This window comes from Pogoniulus pusillus, chromosome 21 (genome assembly GCF_015220805.1).
Source record: "Pogoniulus pusillus isolate bPogPus1 chromosome 21, bPogPus1.pri, whole genome shotgun sequence".
NCBI classification, from domain to species: domain Eukaryota; kingdom Metazoa; phylum Chordata; class Aves; order Piciformes; family Lybiidae; genus Pogoniulus; species Pogoniulus pusillus.
Window position 1 is genome coordinate 7,763,711 of NC_087284.1, and position 15,056 is coordinate 7,778,766.

The 15,056-nt window shown below is 41.8% G+C and overlaps 1 protein-coding gene across 1 annotated transcript; it reads left to right on the plus strand.

The window, feature by feature from the left end:
- Positions 1 to 11: 11 nt before the first annotated feature.
- Positions 12 to 14,834, plus strand: C21H5orf22 (chromosome 21 C5orf22 homolog). The gene is made up of 9 exons (XM_064160833.1): positions 12 to 180; positions 1,147 to 1,292; positions 2,492 to 2,641; positions 3,774 to 4,236; positions 6,996 to 7,058; positions 9,286 to 9,407; positions 10,164 to 10,230; positions 10,825 to 10,964; positions 13,701 to 14,834. Exons 1-9 carry the CDS (start codon positions 76 to 78, stop codon positions 13,831 to 13,833), a joined length of 1,389 nt encoding a protein of 462 aa, XP_064016903.1. The 5' UTR covers positions 12 to 75; the 3' UTR covers positions 13,834 to 14,834.
- Positions 14,835 to 15,056: the final 222 nt, after the last annotated feature.

The following is a 15,056-nucleotide window of genomic DNA, read 5'->3' on the forward strand; positions in this document are numbered from 1 at the left end:
CGGAAGCTTTGTCTGCCGGGAGAGGGGGCGGAGGCTGCGTCGCGCTTCGCTCTGCCGCTCAATAGCTGCCGCGGCATGAACGGCGGAGCCCCGGGGGCTGGCAGCGGGGACGGGTCCCGCAGGGACTGCCTGCGGACCTACCCGGTGCTGCCAGTGTGGGTGGTGGAGGACCATCAGGACGTGAGTGCCCGGTGCTAGGCAGTGGGGCGGTGCAATTAGGAGTCCTTTGGGTAGTGCATGGGAAGTAGCTTCGTTGGTTTATTTGTTTCTTGCTTGCTTTTTCCTCTGCGGTGTGAAAACTTAGTCTGGTAGGTAGAAACGAAGGGAGGTTCTCGGTGGATCTTTTGTGCAGTGTCCCTGTCCCTCTCCCCAGTCCTTGCTGGATTAGTTCTGGCTGCTATGACAGTTACTGTCCTGTCACTGTGGGAGGGACTGCATGCACTGCAATCCAGTGTAAGAGGTAGGAATCAGCCTTCGGTCACCTCGTTTTACCACCCAACCTTATTGCACTTCGGTGGTTTGCTATGCTGCAAATTGCTGAGCTGCCTCCCCTTGGATTTTCCCACCTTTGAGAGAAGACCTCCAGCAAGGGGCAGTTGAGAAAGGTAGTGTTTATTACAGCCACTGAGTCTTGTAGAGGTTAGGAATGAGGCCTTTCCCTCAAGTGGCATAGATTAAAAGATGAGCTGCAGTTGAAATGACGGCGCGGTCACTTTACTATCAGTTAACTTACAAAACACAAGGTGTCTGTCTCTGTGGCACCCATTCATGGTGAGGAGGCAATGCAGGGGCATGGTTCTGCAGAAGAAGAAAGGCATTTCAGGGCCTTAGTCATTAGTAAAAAAAAACTAGGAATTGACTGAAGTAATTAGTGAGAAGAGCTTCTGTCAGCAACTTCTTCTAAAGGAATATGGTAGTAGAACTGGGATTCTTCATCAGTTTCTCATGTGTGGAACTCTTGGTCTCTCAGTGGTTACAGTTCACAAGCTCTTGCCACTAGAATTGCTCCTCCTTTGCACTGTTTTCTATTTCCTCCTCCCCCTAACCCGAATTCTAAAGGAATAAGAGTGTATTACTGGTTTTGTTGTAAAACCTGTTGCATTTTTAAGCTTACTGATTGCAGTGGATATATCTGTGGTGTTCCAGGTGCTGCCTTTCATCTATCGGGCCATTGGTTCAAAGCATCTTCCTGCCAGCAACATCAGCTTTGTTCATCTTGATTCCCATCCAGACCTTCTCATTCCTGTGAATATGCCTGCAGACACTGTATTTGACAAAGAAGCTCTTTTTAAGTAAGTCCTGGTTACTGTATCAGAATGTATTAGGTGTGGGGAGAGCTATGAGGATGATTAAGAGACTTTAACATCTCTCCCATGAAGAAAGTCTGAGAACTGGGGCTGTTTAGGCTGGAGAAGGCTGAGGGGGTATCTTATTAAGGTCAGTAAGTATTTGAGGGGTGAGTACCAAGATGAAGGTAGAAGTATAATCTGGAACACAGGAGGCTCCACCTCAACTTGAGGAGAAACTTCTTTACTGTAGGGGTGATGGAGCACTGCCCAGAGAGGTTGTGGAGTCATCTTGTCTGGACACTTTCAAAACCCACCTGGATGCGTTCCTGTGTGGCCTGCCCTAGGTGATCCTGTTGTGACAGGGTGATTGGATTCAATGATCTGTAGAGGTCACTTCCAACCCCTAACATTCTCAAATTCTACGTTCTGCTGCCTTTGACTCATAGAATGGCCTGAGTTGGAAGGGACCTCTACAGGTCCTCTAGTCCAACCCCCTCTTCAGTAAACAGGGGCATCCTCAACTAAATCAGGTTGCCCAGAGCCCTGTGCAGCTTTTACAATGGGTACTGGTATGACTGTAGGAGGTATGAACAAAAGAGGTGTGAGTCAGCCTGAAGTTGTGTGTTCTGTCTTTTCATTCTTGCTGAACACTTTTTTGATTAAAAAAGTTATGTTTGTATTTGTTATTGTGGTCAAATATTTAAGTCATATACTAAACCCTAGAAAATACATTTACTTTCTTTAGTTGTTCTGTAACATATTGTGTTGTTAAGCCAATTAGATGTTCCTCTAAGTAACAGGACCTGAGTGGATGCTTTATGTCTGAAGAGCTGTGGTTTTAAAGCAGTTTTTCTCTCTTCACACCGAGAAACTGACTCTAGGATTGAAATAATATCTCCTGTGGTATACAGCAATGATAAAATTCTCTAATTGGTATGCAAGTAATTGTATCATGCTACTCATAGTTTTCTTTGTTGGATGAGTAAGAAGCTTTGTGGGCTATATCACAGACCTAAAAATTGGGATGTTGATAGTCAGGAAAGTTGTTATTCTGTAGGTGCTGTTTGGCTGCACAGTTTGATTACTGACATAATCATTTAAATCTTTTATAGCAGTTTGCAGTAAAATATTTCCTTCAGGTCAGATTGACATTATTTATAACAGAGTTGATGCTATTTCCAGTCTTTCTCCATTCATTTCAGTGAATTAAGTATTGAGAACTGGATAATGCCTGCTGTTTATGCTGGCCATATTTCTCAAGTACTATGGCTTCACCCACCCTGGGCTCAGCAGATCTCAGAAGGCAAACATCAATTTTTAATTGGGAAAGATGTATCAACAACTACAATCAGGTAAGCTCTGTGCTGTCGTATGTTATTTCTGTAGCTTTTAATGTTTTTCTTTTTCTTTTCTTGGATCAAGGTGAAAAAATTAATTTGTCTTTGTGAGTTTCTTTTTTTTCTATGAGTGGATACAGTTATAATTGAGCCTTAAATTCTTTTTTATTATAGGTAATTCTGCCTATTCACATTTCCTCCCCTCAACTTTTAAATTAATTCTCTTTATTAAAGTCAAAATCTCAGAAAATAGTATTTTTTATCAGAGGGCAGCATTTAGATCCTCCTCAGCTCTCTTAGAAGGACAAATGAAAAACCCATTTCCCTCAGCTTCTCTCTAATCACTTTAGTGGACTTTATCATAGAATCAACCAGGTTGGAAGAGACCTCCAAGATCATCCAGTCCAACCTAGCACCCAGCCCTTTCCAATCAACTAGACCATGGCACTAAGTGCCTCATCCAGTCTTTTTTTTCAACACCTCCAGGGATAGTGGCTCCACCGCCTCCCTGAGCAGCCCATTACCCTCTTCAGTTTGTTGTCATCTCTTTCATTCCAGAGGCCCAGGTTTGGGCAGAGTATGTCCCACTGCTGCTGAATAATTTTATATACACAGTTTTATTGCTTTTCTTAACCGTCAATCATCTCTTCACTTTTCTCAGGTTCACTTAAGCTTTTTCCTAAGCTCTTTGCAAAGACATGGCCTGGAACACCTCTCCTACGAAGATAGGCTGAGGGAGCTGGAGTTGTTCAGCCTGGAAAAGGCTCCAGGGAGACCTAATAGCAGCCTTCCAGTACCTGAAGGGAGCCTAAAAGAAGGCTGTAGAGGAACTGTTTACAAAGTCCTGCAGGGGTAGGACGAGGGACAGAGGTTTGAAATTAGAGGAGATTTAGATTGGATGTTAGGAACAAGTTCTTTACCATAAGGGTGGCAGAACACTGAAACAGGTTGCCCAGGGAGGTAGTTGAGGCCTTATCTCTGGAGATCTTCAAAGTCAGGCTCAGCAAGGCTCTGAGCGACATGATTTAGTGGAGGATGCCTCTGCTCACTCCAGGGGGGTTGGACTAGATGACCTTTGAAGGTCTCTTTCAACCCAAACTGCTCTATGATTCTGTGTGTATTAACTGTGAGTTATTATCACTTGCAGGGTTACAGGTACAGATCATTACTTTTTAAGTGATGGTCTTTATGTCCCTGCTGACCAGCTAGAAAACCAGAAGCCTTTAAATTTACATGTCATTCTCATCAGTCCTACTGAAACATCAAACAGACAGGAAGAAAATGGTGAAGTAGCAGCTGCTAAGAGATTGAAGCTAAATACGGGTGACGCAGCAAACATCGCTTCTGCCTCTTCATCAGTGGCTCCTGGTAACCTCGATCACAGCACTCCGAGTCTGAAGAAAAAGGAAGTACAAAATGCAAGTGGCCTAAACAAGGCAGAAACATTGTCAGAGTGCCCAGCTTCAAGCTGTCTCAGAAACAATGAATGCCCAGTAAGGGGAGTTATTAAAGATATCTGCCAAGTACTGCAGAAAGGTGACCCATATGTTTTAGACATCGACTTAGATTTCTTTTCAGTTAAAAACCCTTTCAAAGAAATGTACACACAGGTAAGCATGACAATGCAGAGGCCTCTTAGCATTCACAGGAGGAAAGGCTGAGGGAGCTGGGGCTCTCTGGTTTGGAGAGGAGGAGACTGAGGGGTGATTTCATTAATGTTTATAAATACGTAAAGGGCGAGTGCCAAGACGATGGAGCCAGGCTCTGCTCCGTGATGCCCAATGACAGGACAAGGGGCAATAAGTGGAAGTTGAGGCATAGGAAGTTCCATGGAAGCATGAGGAGGAATTTCTTCACTGTGAGGGTGACAGAACACTGGAAGAGGCTGCCATGGGGGGTTGTGGAGTCTCCCTCTCTGGAGATACTAAAGACCTGTCTGGATGTGTTCCTGTGTGATCTGGTATAGGTGATTGTTATGAGGGGGTAATTAATTGTGAGATCATATTTTCAAAATTAATATTGTTTATTAAATTTGATATTCAAAACTCACCACCCTCAGCCACTAATTGTTAATAATAATGGGCTCTTTGCAGAGACATGGAAACTATACAGATAATTACATAGGATCTAGAAATAACTTGCAAAAATATATAAACGTGAATTGAACTGGAAGACTGAGTGATGTTTCAAGGTCACTTCCAGCACCTAACATTCTGTGATTCACAAAAGATTATCAGTCCTAGCAATTATGGAGAAACTTTCATCTATGATAAATTAGCAGATTAGCTGATTATGATTAATGAATCATGGTAATAGTTGAAGGAGAGACATGCTAAAGAAGTGTGTGCTTCAAAAAGTTACAACGGCCTGCTAGGGGTAGATTCTTATATTTGGAATAAGTTGTGTGCACATTCAAGTCCAAAGGTGGATGGCTCACTTGTCCCTGTTTTTTGGGACATAAAAGCTATGCTTGAGTTTCTAAAGGTAATGTTCCAAATACTCACAGCAAGATTGATCAGGGAGTGATAACAGCCTGTATCTGTTTTTACCCCCAGGATTGGTAGCTTGAGGTGATGTTACTCTGATTTCCTTTGGATTGCTGAGCATAAGAATAAACAAACAGCTATTATCTCTAGTGCCATGGCTCTGACCTTAAGACTCTGTCTTGCATTCCATCTCCAATTTGCCAGCACAGCAATGGTAGCTTGTCTGTAGGGCTGTAAATATATAGGTCTTCAGAGGTGTAAAGCAGTTAGCAGCTTTTCTTGATGCAAACAGGATCATTAGGAACTAATTAATATAGCCTTAAAATTAGGTGTGGCATTTAGGTTTACAAATTCTTCTGCAATATCATGACTGATTTTGGCATTTAAATTTCTCTTGAGCACTGTTTTAACTTGAGCATATGCTAGAGAACATCTGACAGTGTTGAGTTTTCATCTAGACTGCTGCTTCCTAGTTCACTGTAGAGAAATGAATATGGTGTCCCTGTTAACTTCTGACATTATTTATCACAGAATGTCAGGGATTGGAAGGGACCTCAAAAGATCATCCATTCCAACCCCCCTGCCAGAGCAGGATCATCTGGAGTAGATCACACAGGAATGCATCCAGGTGGGGTTTGGATGTCTCCAAAGAAGGAGACTCCACAACCTCCCTGGGCAGCCTGTTCCAGTGCTCTGTCACACTAACAGTGAAAAAGTTTTTCCTTCTGTTTATGTGGAACCTCCTATACTCCAGCTTGCACCCATTGCCCCTCGTCCTATCACTGGATGTCACTGAGGTAACAATCACAGTGTCTGCAGACAATTTGCAGTGCCGGTTCTGGATCACAAAGACAAATGCACAGCAAGAGGGAAGCACCATAGGGGTGTTGCCATATAAGAATGAAATCCAGTACCTCTTTTAGGTAAAATACATGCTGAACAAAATAATGGGAACGTTTTGAGGGCTTTTTCTGTTTGGTTGGGTTTGGGGGCAGAGTTGGTGGTGTAGGGCTTTTTGTTTTGTTTCTTCTGCTTTTCTGAGGGGCCATATGCTTTCAGTTCTAGGAACAACTTTCAGAAGTGGTGCAGTGTACCTTTTTTGATGTGACATTTCATTTGCAGTTAATAATTTCCAATTCTAGTAGATGACAGTAATTCCATCCAATAATTTTTCACGCATTAACACTTGAAATGTAAGAAAAATAAAAAGCAAAAATGGTTCTCTGATACCAAAAGAGTATTTCTTCCACCCAAAAAAAAGCTTAAAATTCAAAACATTGCCCTGAAAGATGCTTTGTAATTCTGTTAAAAAAAATCTACTCTTTCTGCCTGTACTCCTGAGAAATTCATGAGTGAACACCTTTGGAATGCTATTGAAAATCTTTTGTCCTTGATTAATTAAACCTGAATATCCTCAATATGGATATTGCTTGCCAATAATGGCAAGCCCTTATAATGGTTTACTTGTGAACTTGGCCAACCAGCCTGAAGTCTTTACCTGTCTGGTTTTCATTTACAATCATACTCTTCTGATGGTTTTGTCTGCCTACATCTGCCATCTGAGTTTCAGTCAGCATCTCATTGAGACTACAGTTCAGCAAAATACATGGTTCATTTCAGAAACTCTTTCAGACTGTACTTAGCTTTTAAAGCTGTGTGCTTGAAGTCAAGTTTAAACAACTGCAAAATGCTTGGCTGAGGCCATGCAGTATTGCTTTTTCAAGCCTCACAGCCTCTTCCTCACCTGCAGTTATAGAGAGCTGTCTGCATTATTTCAGTAGTGTAATGATCTTAGTGATCAAAATTTTTGACAGGGGGCTTTGAGGATTTTGTTTTTCATTTGAAGAGCTTAATTGATTGCTGCTTTTGTCTTTTCTTCCAAGACAGAATATGAGCTTTTGCAAGAGTTGTACAATTTCAAGAAGCCTGAGAGAAATGCAACAGAGGTATGATATTTCCTTGTGAGCTGTAGGAATGATTCTTTTGATTTACCCAATAAAAACGAGTTACAACAAGGAAGGAACCTATGAAGGTACTTAATGAAGTTGTCTCCAATTAAGCTCTGCAACATGCCAAATACTAATCAGCAACATCTTAGGAGTTCCTTCCTTTTAAATGTTTTTGTTAAATGTGAACTACACAAATATTTAGCAGGAGTGTGCACATTGAGTAACCAAGTAGTAATTGACAAGAAATGAAAACACACTAAGTCATTTGCAATCTTCTTATTTTTATAGCTTGGTAGGATTTGGGGAGTGTGGGGTTTTTTTTTGCTGTTGTTGTTGTTTTGACGATTTTTTTTTAAGTGGTTTTGGGGTTTTTTCCCTTCCCAACAGTTTTTCCTCTTCTTTGCCATAATTGTTCTTCCTTCTTAGTCAGCTGTGCTGAGTGCCTAGCTGGTATTTTGGCTATTTACTTAGGTGTGGAAAGGCCTGGATTGTACCACTGAATGTATTTTTATATGCATTTCATGTTTCTGCATCACAAAATGGTGCAGTTCCACTGTAGCTACTAATACAGTCATTCAGACAATGGAGACAGCCACGTTGAAGGTCACTACAGCAAATAATTTCAAAACATGGACTTTTTGAAAGTCATAGTTTCCTCTGAATGCTATTGAACACATATAAGAGTTTGTTTAATCCTAATTAATGTGTGTATAAATGGAGATATGGGGAAGATTGCTAAATTTATTTTCATATTTAGTTGGCAGTAAAAGCAGTTGGCTATTGACAATGTAGATAAATGTGGAAAGGGTAAAGAGAACCACAGAATTGCCAGGGTTGGAAGGGACCTCAAGGATCATTTAGTTCTAAGTCCCCTGCCATGGGCAGGGACACCTTCCACTAGATCAAATGACTATGATTTCAAGTCATAAATTATTTACAAAATCCCAAAACATTATAGGATCCAATTAAAATGGTTAGCAGACAGTGAGTAATGGATAGGTATAGAAATGAGCAAGACAAGATTCATCAATGGTTTGACAGTGACTGTCCATTTAAAGGTTTAGAAAACAGGGAGCTTCCTGTTTTAACAAGTTTCAGAAAATATCCTGGATGTCTCCATTCCAGAGCATTGTTAAATATACTGCATGGTTAAATCATGCAACAAGATGTGTCTTTAGGAGTTTTCTGTTGTCTTTTGGGTTTTATGTGGCATAGAGGGAGGGCAGAAGCGTCTTCAAGGTTAGTTGCTGGTAATGCTTAGAACAGTGTTTTATTCATACCCCAGGATAGGATCATAAAACTGTACTTTATAAGTGATTGATGCATTTTGAGCTCCTTGTAAAAATGGCCTAAAGCTGACATCTCTGCCCTAAAGAAGCAGCAGCTGTTCAATAGATTCATGGAATCCTCAAGGATGGAAGTGACCTCAAAAATCATCTAGTTCCAACCCCTTTGCCAGGGCAAGGACACCTCACACTAGATCAGGTAGCTCAGAGCCATATCCAGCCTGGCTTTAAAGACCTCCAGGGATGGGGCTTCCATCACCTCCCTGGGCAACCTGCACCCTCATGATGAGGAACTTCTTCCTAACAACCTCTGGGTTGATCAGAGAGCTGGAGCACCTCTCCTATGAGGACAGACTGAAAGAGTTGGGGCTGTTCAGTCTGGAGAAGAGGAGGCTCCCAGGTGACCTTATTGTGGCCTTCCAGTATTTGAAGGGGGCCTACAAAAAAGCTGGGGAAGGACTTTTCAGGATATCAGGGAGTGACAGGACTAGGGGGAATGGACCGAAGCTGGAGATGGGTAGGTTCAGATTGGATGTGAGGAGGAAGTTGTTCAGCATGAGAGTGGTGAGAGCTGGAATGGGTTTCCCAGGGAGGTGGCTGAGGCCCTGTCCCTGGAGGTGTTTAATGCCAGGCTGGATAGGGCTCTGGCCAGCCTGATCTAGGGTAGGGTGTCTCTGCCCATGGCAGGGGGGTTGGAACTAGATGATCCTTGTACTCCCTTCCAACCCTGACTGATTCTATGACATGATTTAGTCTAACATTTATTCTGCAGGCAATCATCTGATCCTTTTGAAAAGACACTCTGTAGTGATGAATCACTTTTTGTGGATTCCCCACTTCCAAGTAGATCAATTATGTCAGAATTCAAATCATAGGGTAAGCTGTGACATTCTTACTTCCCTTTTCCCTAACAGACTTGTGTATGTGCTTATTTACAGGAGAGCTTGCTGGATTGTGTAGAAAGCCGTGTTCATCAGCTGGAAGATTTGGAAGCAGCATTTGCAGATTTGTGTGACAATGACGATGAAGAGACCCTACAGAAGTGGGCTTCCTATCCTGGGTAGGAGATATCTAAGTGCCTTAAAACACAAACCATAGTTTTAGAACTGCTTAGCCCAATACTTTGCTAACAAAAAAAGAGAGAAGCTGGATAGGATCTATGCAAGGCTACCATTTTTCCTCCAGTTTTAGAGGAGGAGGAGTCAGCTAGAACAGAAGGAAAGGCAATCTACTGTCTTCAGTGCCATGGTAAGCTTATTAAGATCAGCCTTGTACAGCTTCATGCAACTTTTGTTGTCTGTGAAGTGAGGCCTGCAGGTTTGGTGACTAAAAGTTTAATGCTCTGTGTGAAGCAGAGCTCTCAGAAAAGTAAGAAACAAGGGAGGATGTGGAGAAGGCCTTTAGTGCTCCCAGAGGCTCTGCTTTCTGTGGAAAAATGGAAGTGAATGAAAGGCTGTACCTGAGCAAGTGTCCAGAGAACATCTCAGCATCATCAGCTATGCTTTTAAACTAAATGTTTTCAGCTGAAAAAGTCAGAGCTTTCTCTCGACAGAGCATTCACTCCTTTTCCCCAACAAGTGCAGCAGTTCCTGTCAGACCTGTATAACAATGACCACAACCATTTCATGTCCAGATGCAGTTTTCTGAGAGAGACCTGGTGAAACAGTGCAATAGTATTGATAATAGCAAATTTTCTCAAGTTGCAAGATGACACAAGGGGCCCATGATGATTTCTACTTTCTCAAGTGTCACTCAAGGTAAATATTTGTGTTTCCATCTGTGTATGTAACAAGTTTTGTGTTTGTCTTACCTCCAGAATGAAGCCACTTGTTCAACTAGTTCACAGTTTGAAAAGCAGGATGGAAAGCCCAGACTATGAAATGGTAGGTGGCTAGGTACCTAAGCACAAAGTAGACAGATTTCAGAAGCATAGCTTCAACATGGAGGGAAAAGATTGTGCTTCATTTCAGACTCGCTTCTTCATTCAAGACTTTGTCAGATTTTGGTTGGTTTTGGAGTTTTTTTAATGCCTTATTACTTAGGCAAGCTTTTCACTTTAAGTCTTCAAAAATTATATTCTGCTTGTCTATATTTTGGCAACATTAATATGATCTTCCAAGAACTTTGTCTCAGGCAGCTTCCTGTGAAGGAAGGTTTCATTTCATGAGGGGCTGTTGGCAGAATCTATAGAACTGAAGTTACCCATTTGTAAAAGATCAAACCTATCATCAAGGGTTGCAGCATGCTGTAAATACATAGCAGAGGTCCAACGTACTGCAGATAACAAAGCAATCTGTACAACCTCCAGAATATTACTCCTTGGGTTTGACAAGTTTAGGCAAACAAATAAATATCTTACTGCCTGAAGTATAAGTTACCTGCTGGACTCCAGGGCTTGAATCTTAGAGATTTTTTACACAGATAAGCTGCATCACTAATACATCAATGGAAATTAAATATGTTTAATTTACATATAGGTCCATCAGGCTGGGCTGACCTGTGATTATATGGAGCTTCCTCACCATGTTAGCACTGAAGAGGAGATGGAAGGCCTCATACAGTCCATTAAAGTTCTACTAAAAGATCTGCCGAAGCCCACACTTGTGACAGTTGCTCGGTAAGGTTTCATATAGCTGTACTTTGAACGTCAGACTGTGCTTACAGAGCAAAATGATTCTGTCAGTATAGCAACTGCTTGACACATCCTGAATTCTATCTTCAAGTGGAAGCCTCACAGTGAAAATGGACATTTGAAAATGTTGACCATAAGGCACTGGCAGTATCTGAACAGGTAAGGGAAGGTTTTGCACTGGTGGTCACTTGTAATTGCCTTCAGAGCAGCTAGCACAGATTCCAAAAGATCATAGGATCACAGAATTGTCCGGGTTGGAAGGGACCACAAACTCCAACTCCCCTGCCACGGGCAGGGACACCTGACACTAGATCAGGTTGCTCAGAGCCACATCCAGGCTGGCTTTAAAATCTTCCAGAGATAGGGCTTCTACCACCTCCCCCGGCAACCTGTGCCAGTGTCTCACCACCCTCCTGGTGAAGAACTTCTTCCTAACATCCAATCTGAATCTACCCACTTCCAATTTTGCTCCATTCCTCCTAGTCCTGTTGCTACCTGACATCTTAAGCAGTGCCTCACCAGCTGTCCTGTAGGCTCCCTTCAGATACTGGAAAGCCACAATAAGGTCTCCTCGGAACCTTCTCTTCTCCAGACTGAACAGAAGCATTTCAGTTGAAAACAGCCTTTAAGATCATCGAGTCCAACTGTTACATAATTACCAAGCCTGGTGCTAAACCATGTCCCTTAGCACCACACCTCCATATCTTTTAAACACCTCCAGCATCAGGGGTCTAACCACCTGCCTGGGGAGCCTATTTCAATGTTTAAGAACCCTTTCAGTGAAGAATTTTCTTCTAATATCCAACCTAATCTTCCCTGGTGCAGCTTGAGGCCATTTCTTCTTGTCCTATCACTTGTTGCTTGGGAGAAGAAACCAAGACTCACCTTCCTAAAACCTCTTTTCAGGTAGCTGTAGAGAGCAAGAAGGGCTCACTCGGTCTCTTTTTCTCCAGGCTAAACACCCCCAATCCCCTCAGCCAGTCGTCATCAGACTTTTTCTCCATACTCTTCACCAGCTTTGTTTCCCTTCTCTGAACCCATTCCAACACCTCAATGTCTTACAGTGTGAGCCCCAAAAGTGAACACAACAGTCTAGGTGTAGCCTGACCAGTGCTTGAGTTGCAGGTAGAGCCTTCCTACCCTTAAGCAGATCAGCAGTCCTTCCCAGCTTAGTGCCATCTGCAGACTTCCTGATGCTGCACTTGATTTCCTCATCCAGATGAGAACTGGCACCAATACTGAGCTGTGGGGAGCACCACTTGGGCCATCAGCTAGGTTTAACTTCACCACCACTCTTTGGGCCCAACCAAAGCTTTCCAGGCTCTGTGTGTTAGTGTAGATGCACTTCAGCTGGTTTTGCAGTCTTTTTGCAGGGGTCAGTTCTAGTTCCTACCTAACTGTTGTTAAGTGCTTCAGTGGATACTGACCCATCAATAAACCTTGTGCCTTTGCTGCCACTTGGGTCTCCATTTCCCACTTCCACTGACACCACAGACAAAGATCTCACTAGCACACCATCTTTCAAACATTGATGTGCTGCCTTAGGCTTATTTCTAGCAAGGCCAGTTTTGTGCCCCTACCTCTTGAAATTTGGTTTAAGGCTCTTCCATGAGCCCTGCTAGCTTCTGGGCTAGGATCCTTTCCCACTTTGCAACAGGTGTATCCCATCTGTTGTCAGAAGGCCTGAGGTCCACTAAATTAACCTATAATAACCTAAAGTCATGTTGCTGAAACCAGGCTCAGAGTCAGGCACTCAGATTTGCCAGCTCTTCCTATTTATTCCCTCATCACTGCTCACAACTGGAGGGATTGTGGAGAACAGTACTTATGTTCCTGATACCTTAAGCAGAAATCCCAAGGCTCAAAAATGTCTTTTCATTGTCCTTGAACTTCTTGTTGATACTTCTACTGCCTACCTGAAAGATGAAGAGTGGATAGCAAGCAGAGGTCTGTACTAGGGAAGGAAGCAGTGCTCAGGCCTCATAAGCTGTTCTGGCAAGAGTTGCAGACTCCTGCACGGTCTCTGCTTCCTTGGCATTTCCCTACCAAAGGAAACCTTTGGGAAGCTCCCTGTACACTGAGATCTAGCTCTCCACTGCTGGCTGGACAGCTGCTCCCAGCAGCTAGTAAAGAAATTAATTATCAACAAGAAATAGTATTGCTTAATACCTACAATGAAAGAAAACTTTATTTCCTATGCCAGCTGCAGAATGAATATCCACAGTTGCAGAAAAAACAACAGAATAATTTATGTAGATCTTGACAGGTATAAAATCCACAAAGTGTCAGCTCTACTTTTTCACTAGTATCTGTTTACAGTTCATTTAATAGGTGCTGTAAAGATTGTTTTTTTCAGGTTTTTCTACGTATTTTGCTAGTAGCATTTGAATTTTTCAGTCTTAATTTTCTATCAGTCCTTTAATAAGATCATTTGTTTAAATTTTGACTGCCAACATGTTCTGTATCAGTGAGGAAGACAGTAGATTTGGAAGGGTGAATAGGTCAAATTCCTCATCTGCTCCAGGCTTCCTAGTCAGCTTTAAGGAAACTGGTTACTGCCACAAGTAGTGAGGAGAAATACAGCAGTATGCTTTGGAAGGGATATTGAGAGGTAGAACTCATCACAGTTTGAAAGTAGCTTCAGCCTGGACACAGTATTGCAATACACACTGTGGAGATGGTAGTGATAACTCTTAATGCTTTTTCAATTCCTTGTTACAGATCGAGTTTGGATGACTATTGCCCTCCAGAGCAGGTTGACATCATTCAAGAGAAGGTTCTCAATTTACTGGGTTCAGTGTATGGCACTCTGGATGTGCACTTAGATTACTTGAGCACCTCACCTTCTTTGTGACCTTTCTTTATGCATTGCCCTTTAATGCAGTGGATTCATTTAAATTGCGTATTAGCTCTGGCTGCAAGAGGAAAAATGCTGCTCTTTCAGCAGCAGGTGGCACTACAACCCAGGCTGACCAAGAGCTAGACTTCAGTGGTATTGCTTTTTTCAACTCAAGCTGCATATGAACTGTTGTCACTTCAGCTTTCTTCAAACTAGTTTTGTGACTAATGCTTTCACTGTCTTGCTTGATTTTAAAATTAGTGCAAGAGAAAGTAATTATTTTTTTGTCCATAAAATGTACTTTTTTTCCACCTTTTGTTTGTGTTTTAAGGTTTAGTCTGTTTGATTTGTTTTGGGTTTTACCTGTAAGACAATAAAATCTAAAAATAGATGGAAACATGTAATTAAATATCATTTCTATTTACAAACCATTGCATTAACATTGCTTTATTTTGCCTTAGAGTATTTCACTGATGACTCAAATAATAATCCTAATGTGTAGACATTGACTTGGTACCTTCATTTTTATGTGGTTTGAGGATAAAAAGTATGCATGCATATGCATGCTTATATTTGTTGAATTCTGCAAGAAGTTGAATTGATCTTTTCTTCATAAAAAAGTATTAACTTCACTGAAGTCAGCAGCAAAACCTTCTCTCTCAGGCTTTCCCTTACTTCAGTCTCATTATTTGGATAATAACACTTTTAGAGCCACTGAACAGAGAAAGTAATCTGGATCTGGAAAAAACAGCCACTTTCAGAGGTTAAAAAAAACCCCACACCACCACATAGGATCTGAGAGTGAAACTGAAATGAGAAAGAGAAAATACCACCTAAAAAATTCTTTTAAGTTTTGCTTGTAATTAATTTGTTAATACTAGGATTTGCTCTACAAAGACTTTGTGCACTTACAAATTTCTACCTCTTTGGTTAAGATAAAGGCCAATATTGTAAATACATAATTATTTAAAAATATTTATTCCAGTAAAATAAATTCTGTGACCTGTTTGCTTTGTGCTTATGTATTCTGTCACAAACATAGGACTACCCTTGGATCCAAGACACTTAATTGCACACAGAAACTTTAGTGGAGTCAGGTTGCATATTACTTTTCCTCAAGAACCCTGATTCAAATGATATAAGGCTGCTTATCCCCTCCAAACACAAGCTGAGGAGGCAAAACTGCAACTGGATCAAGGGAGTTCCTGTTTACCCAAGCTCTTTAGGGCACTTTCTTT

What these genes read in the sequence shown, in the direction of transcription:
- C21H5orf22 (XM_064160833.1), top strand. Translation starts at nt 76, where the DNA reads ATGAACGGCGGAGCCCCGGGGGCTGGCAGCGGGGACGGGTCCCGCAGG. An exon ending in TGGTGGAGGACCATCAGGAC is followed by an intron (nt 181 to 1,146) that starts GTGAGTGCCCGG and finishes GTGGTGTTCCAG; the next exon opens with GTGCTGCCTTTCATCTATCG. An exon ending in AAGTGGGCTTCCTATCCTGG is followed by an intron (nt 9,408 to 10,163) that starts GTAGGAGATATC and finishes TCTTACCTCCAG; the next exon opens with AATGAAGCCACTTGTTCAAC.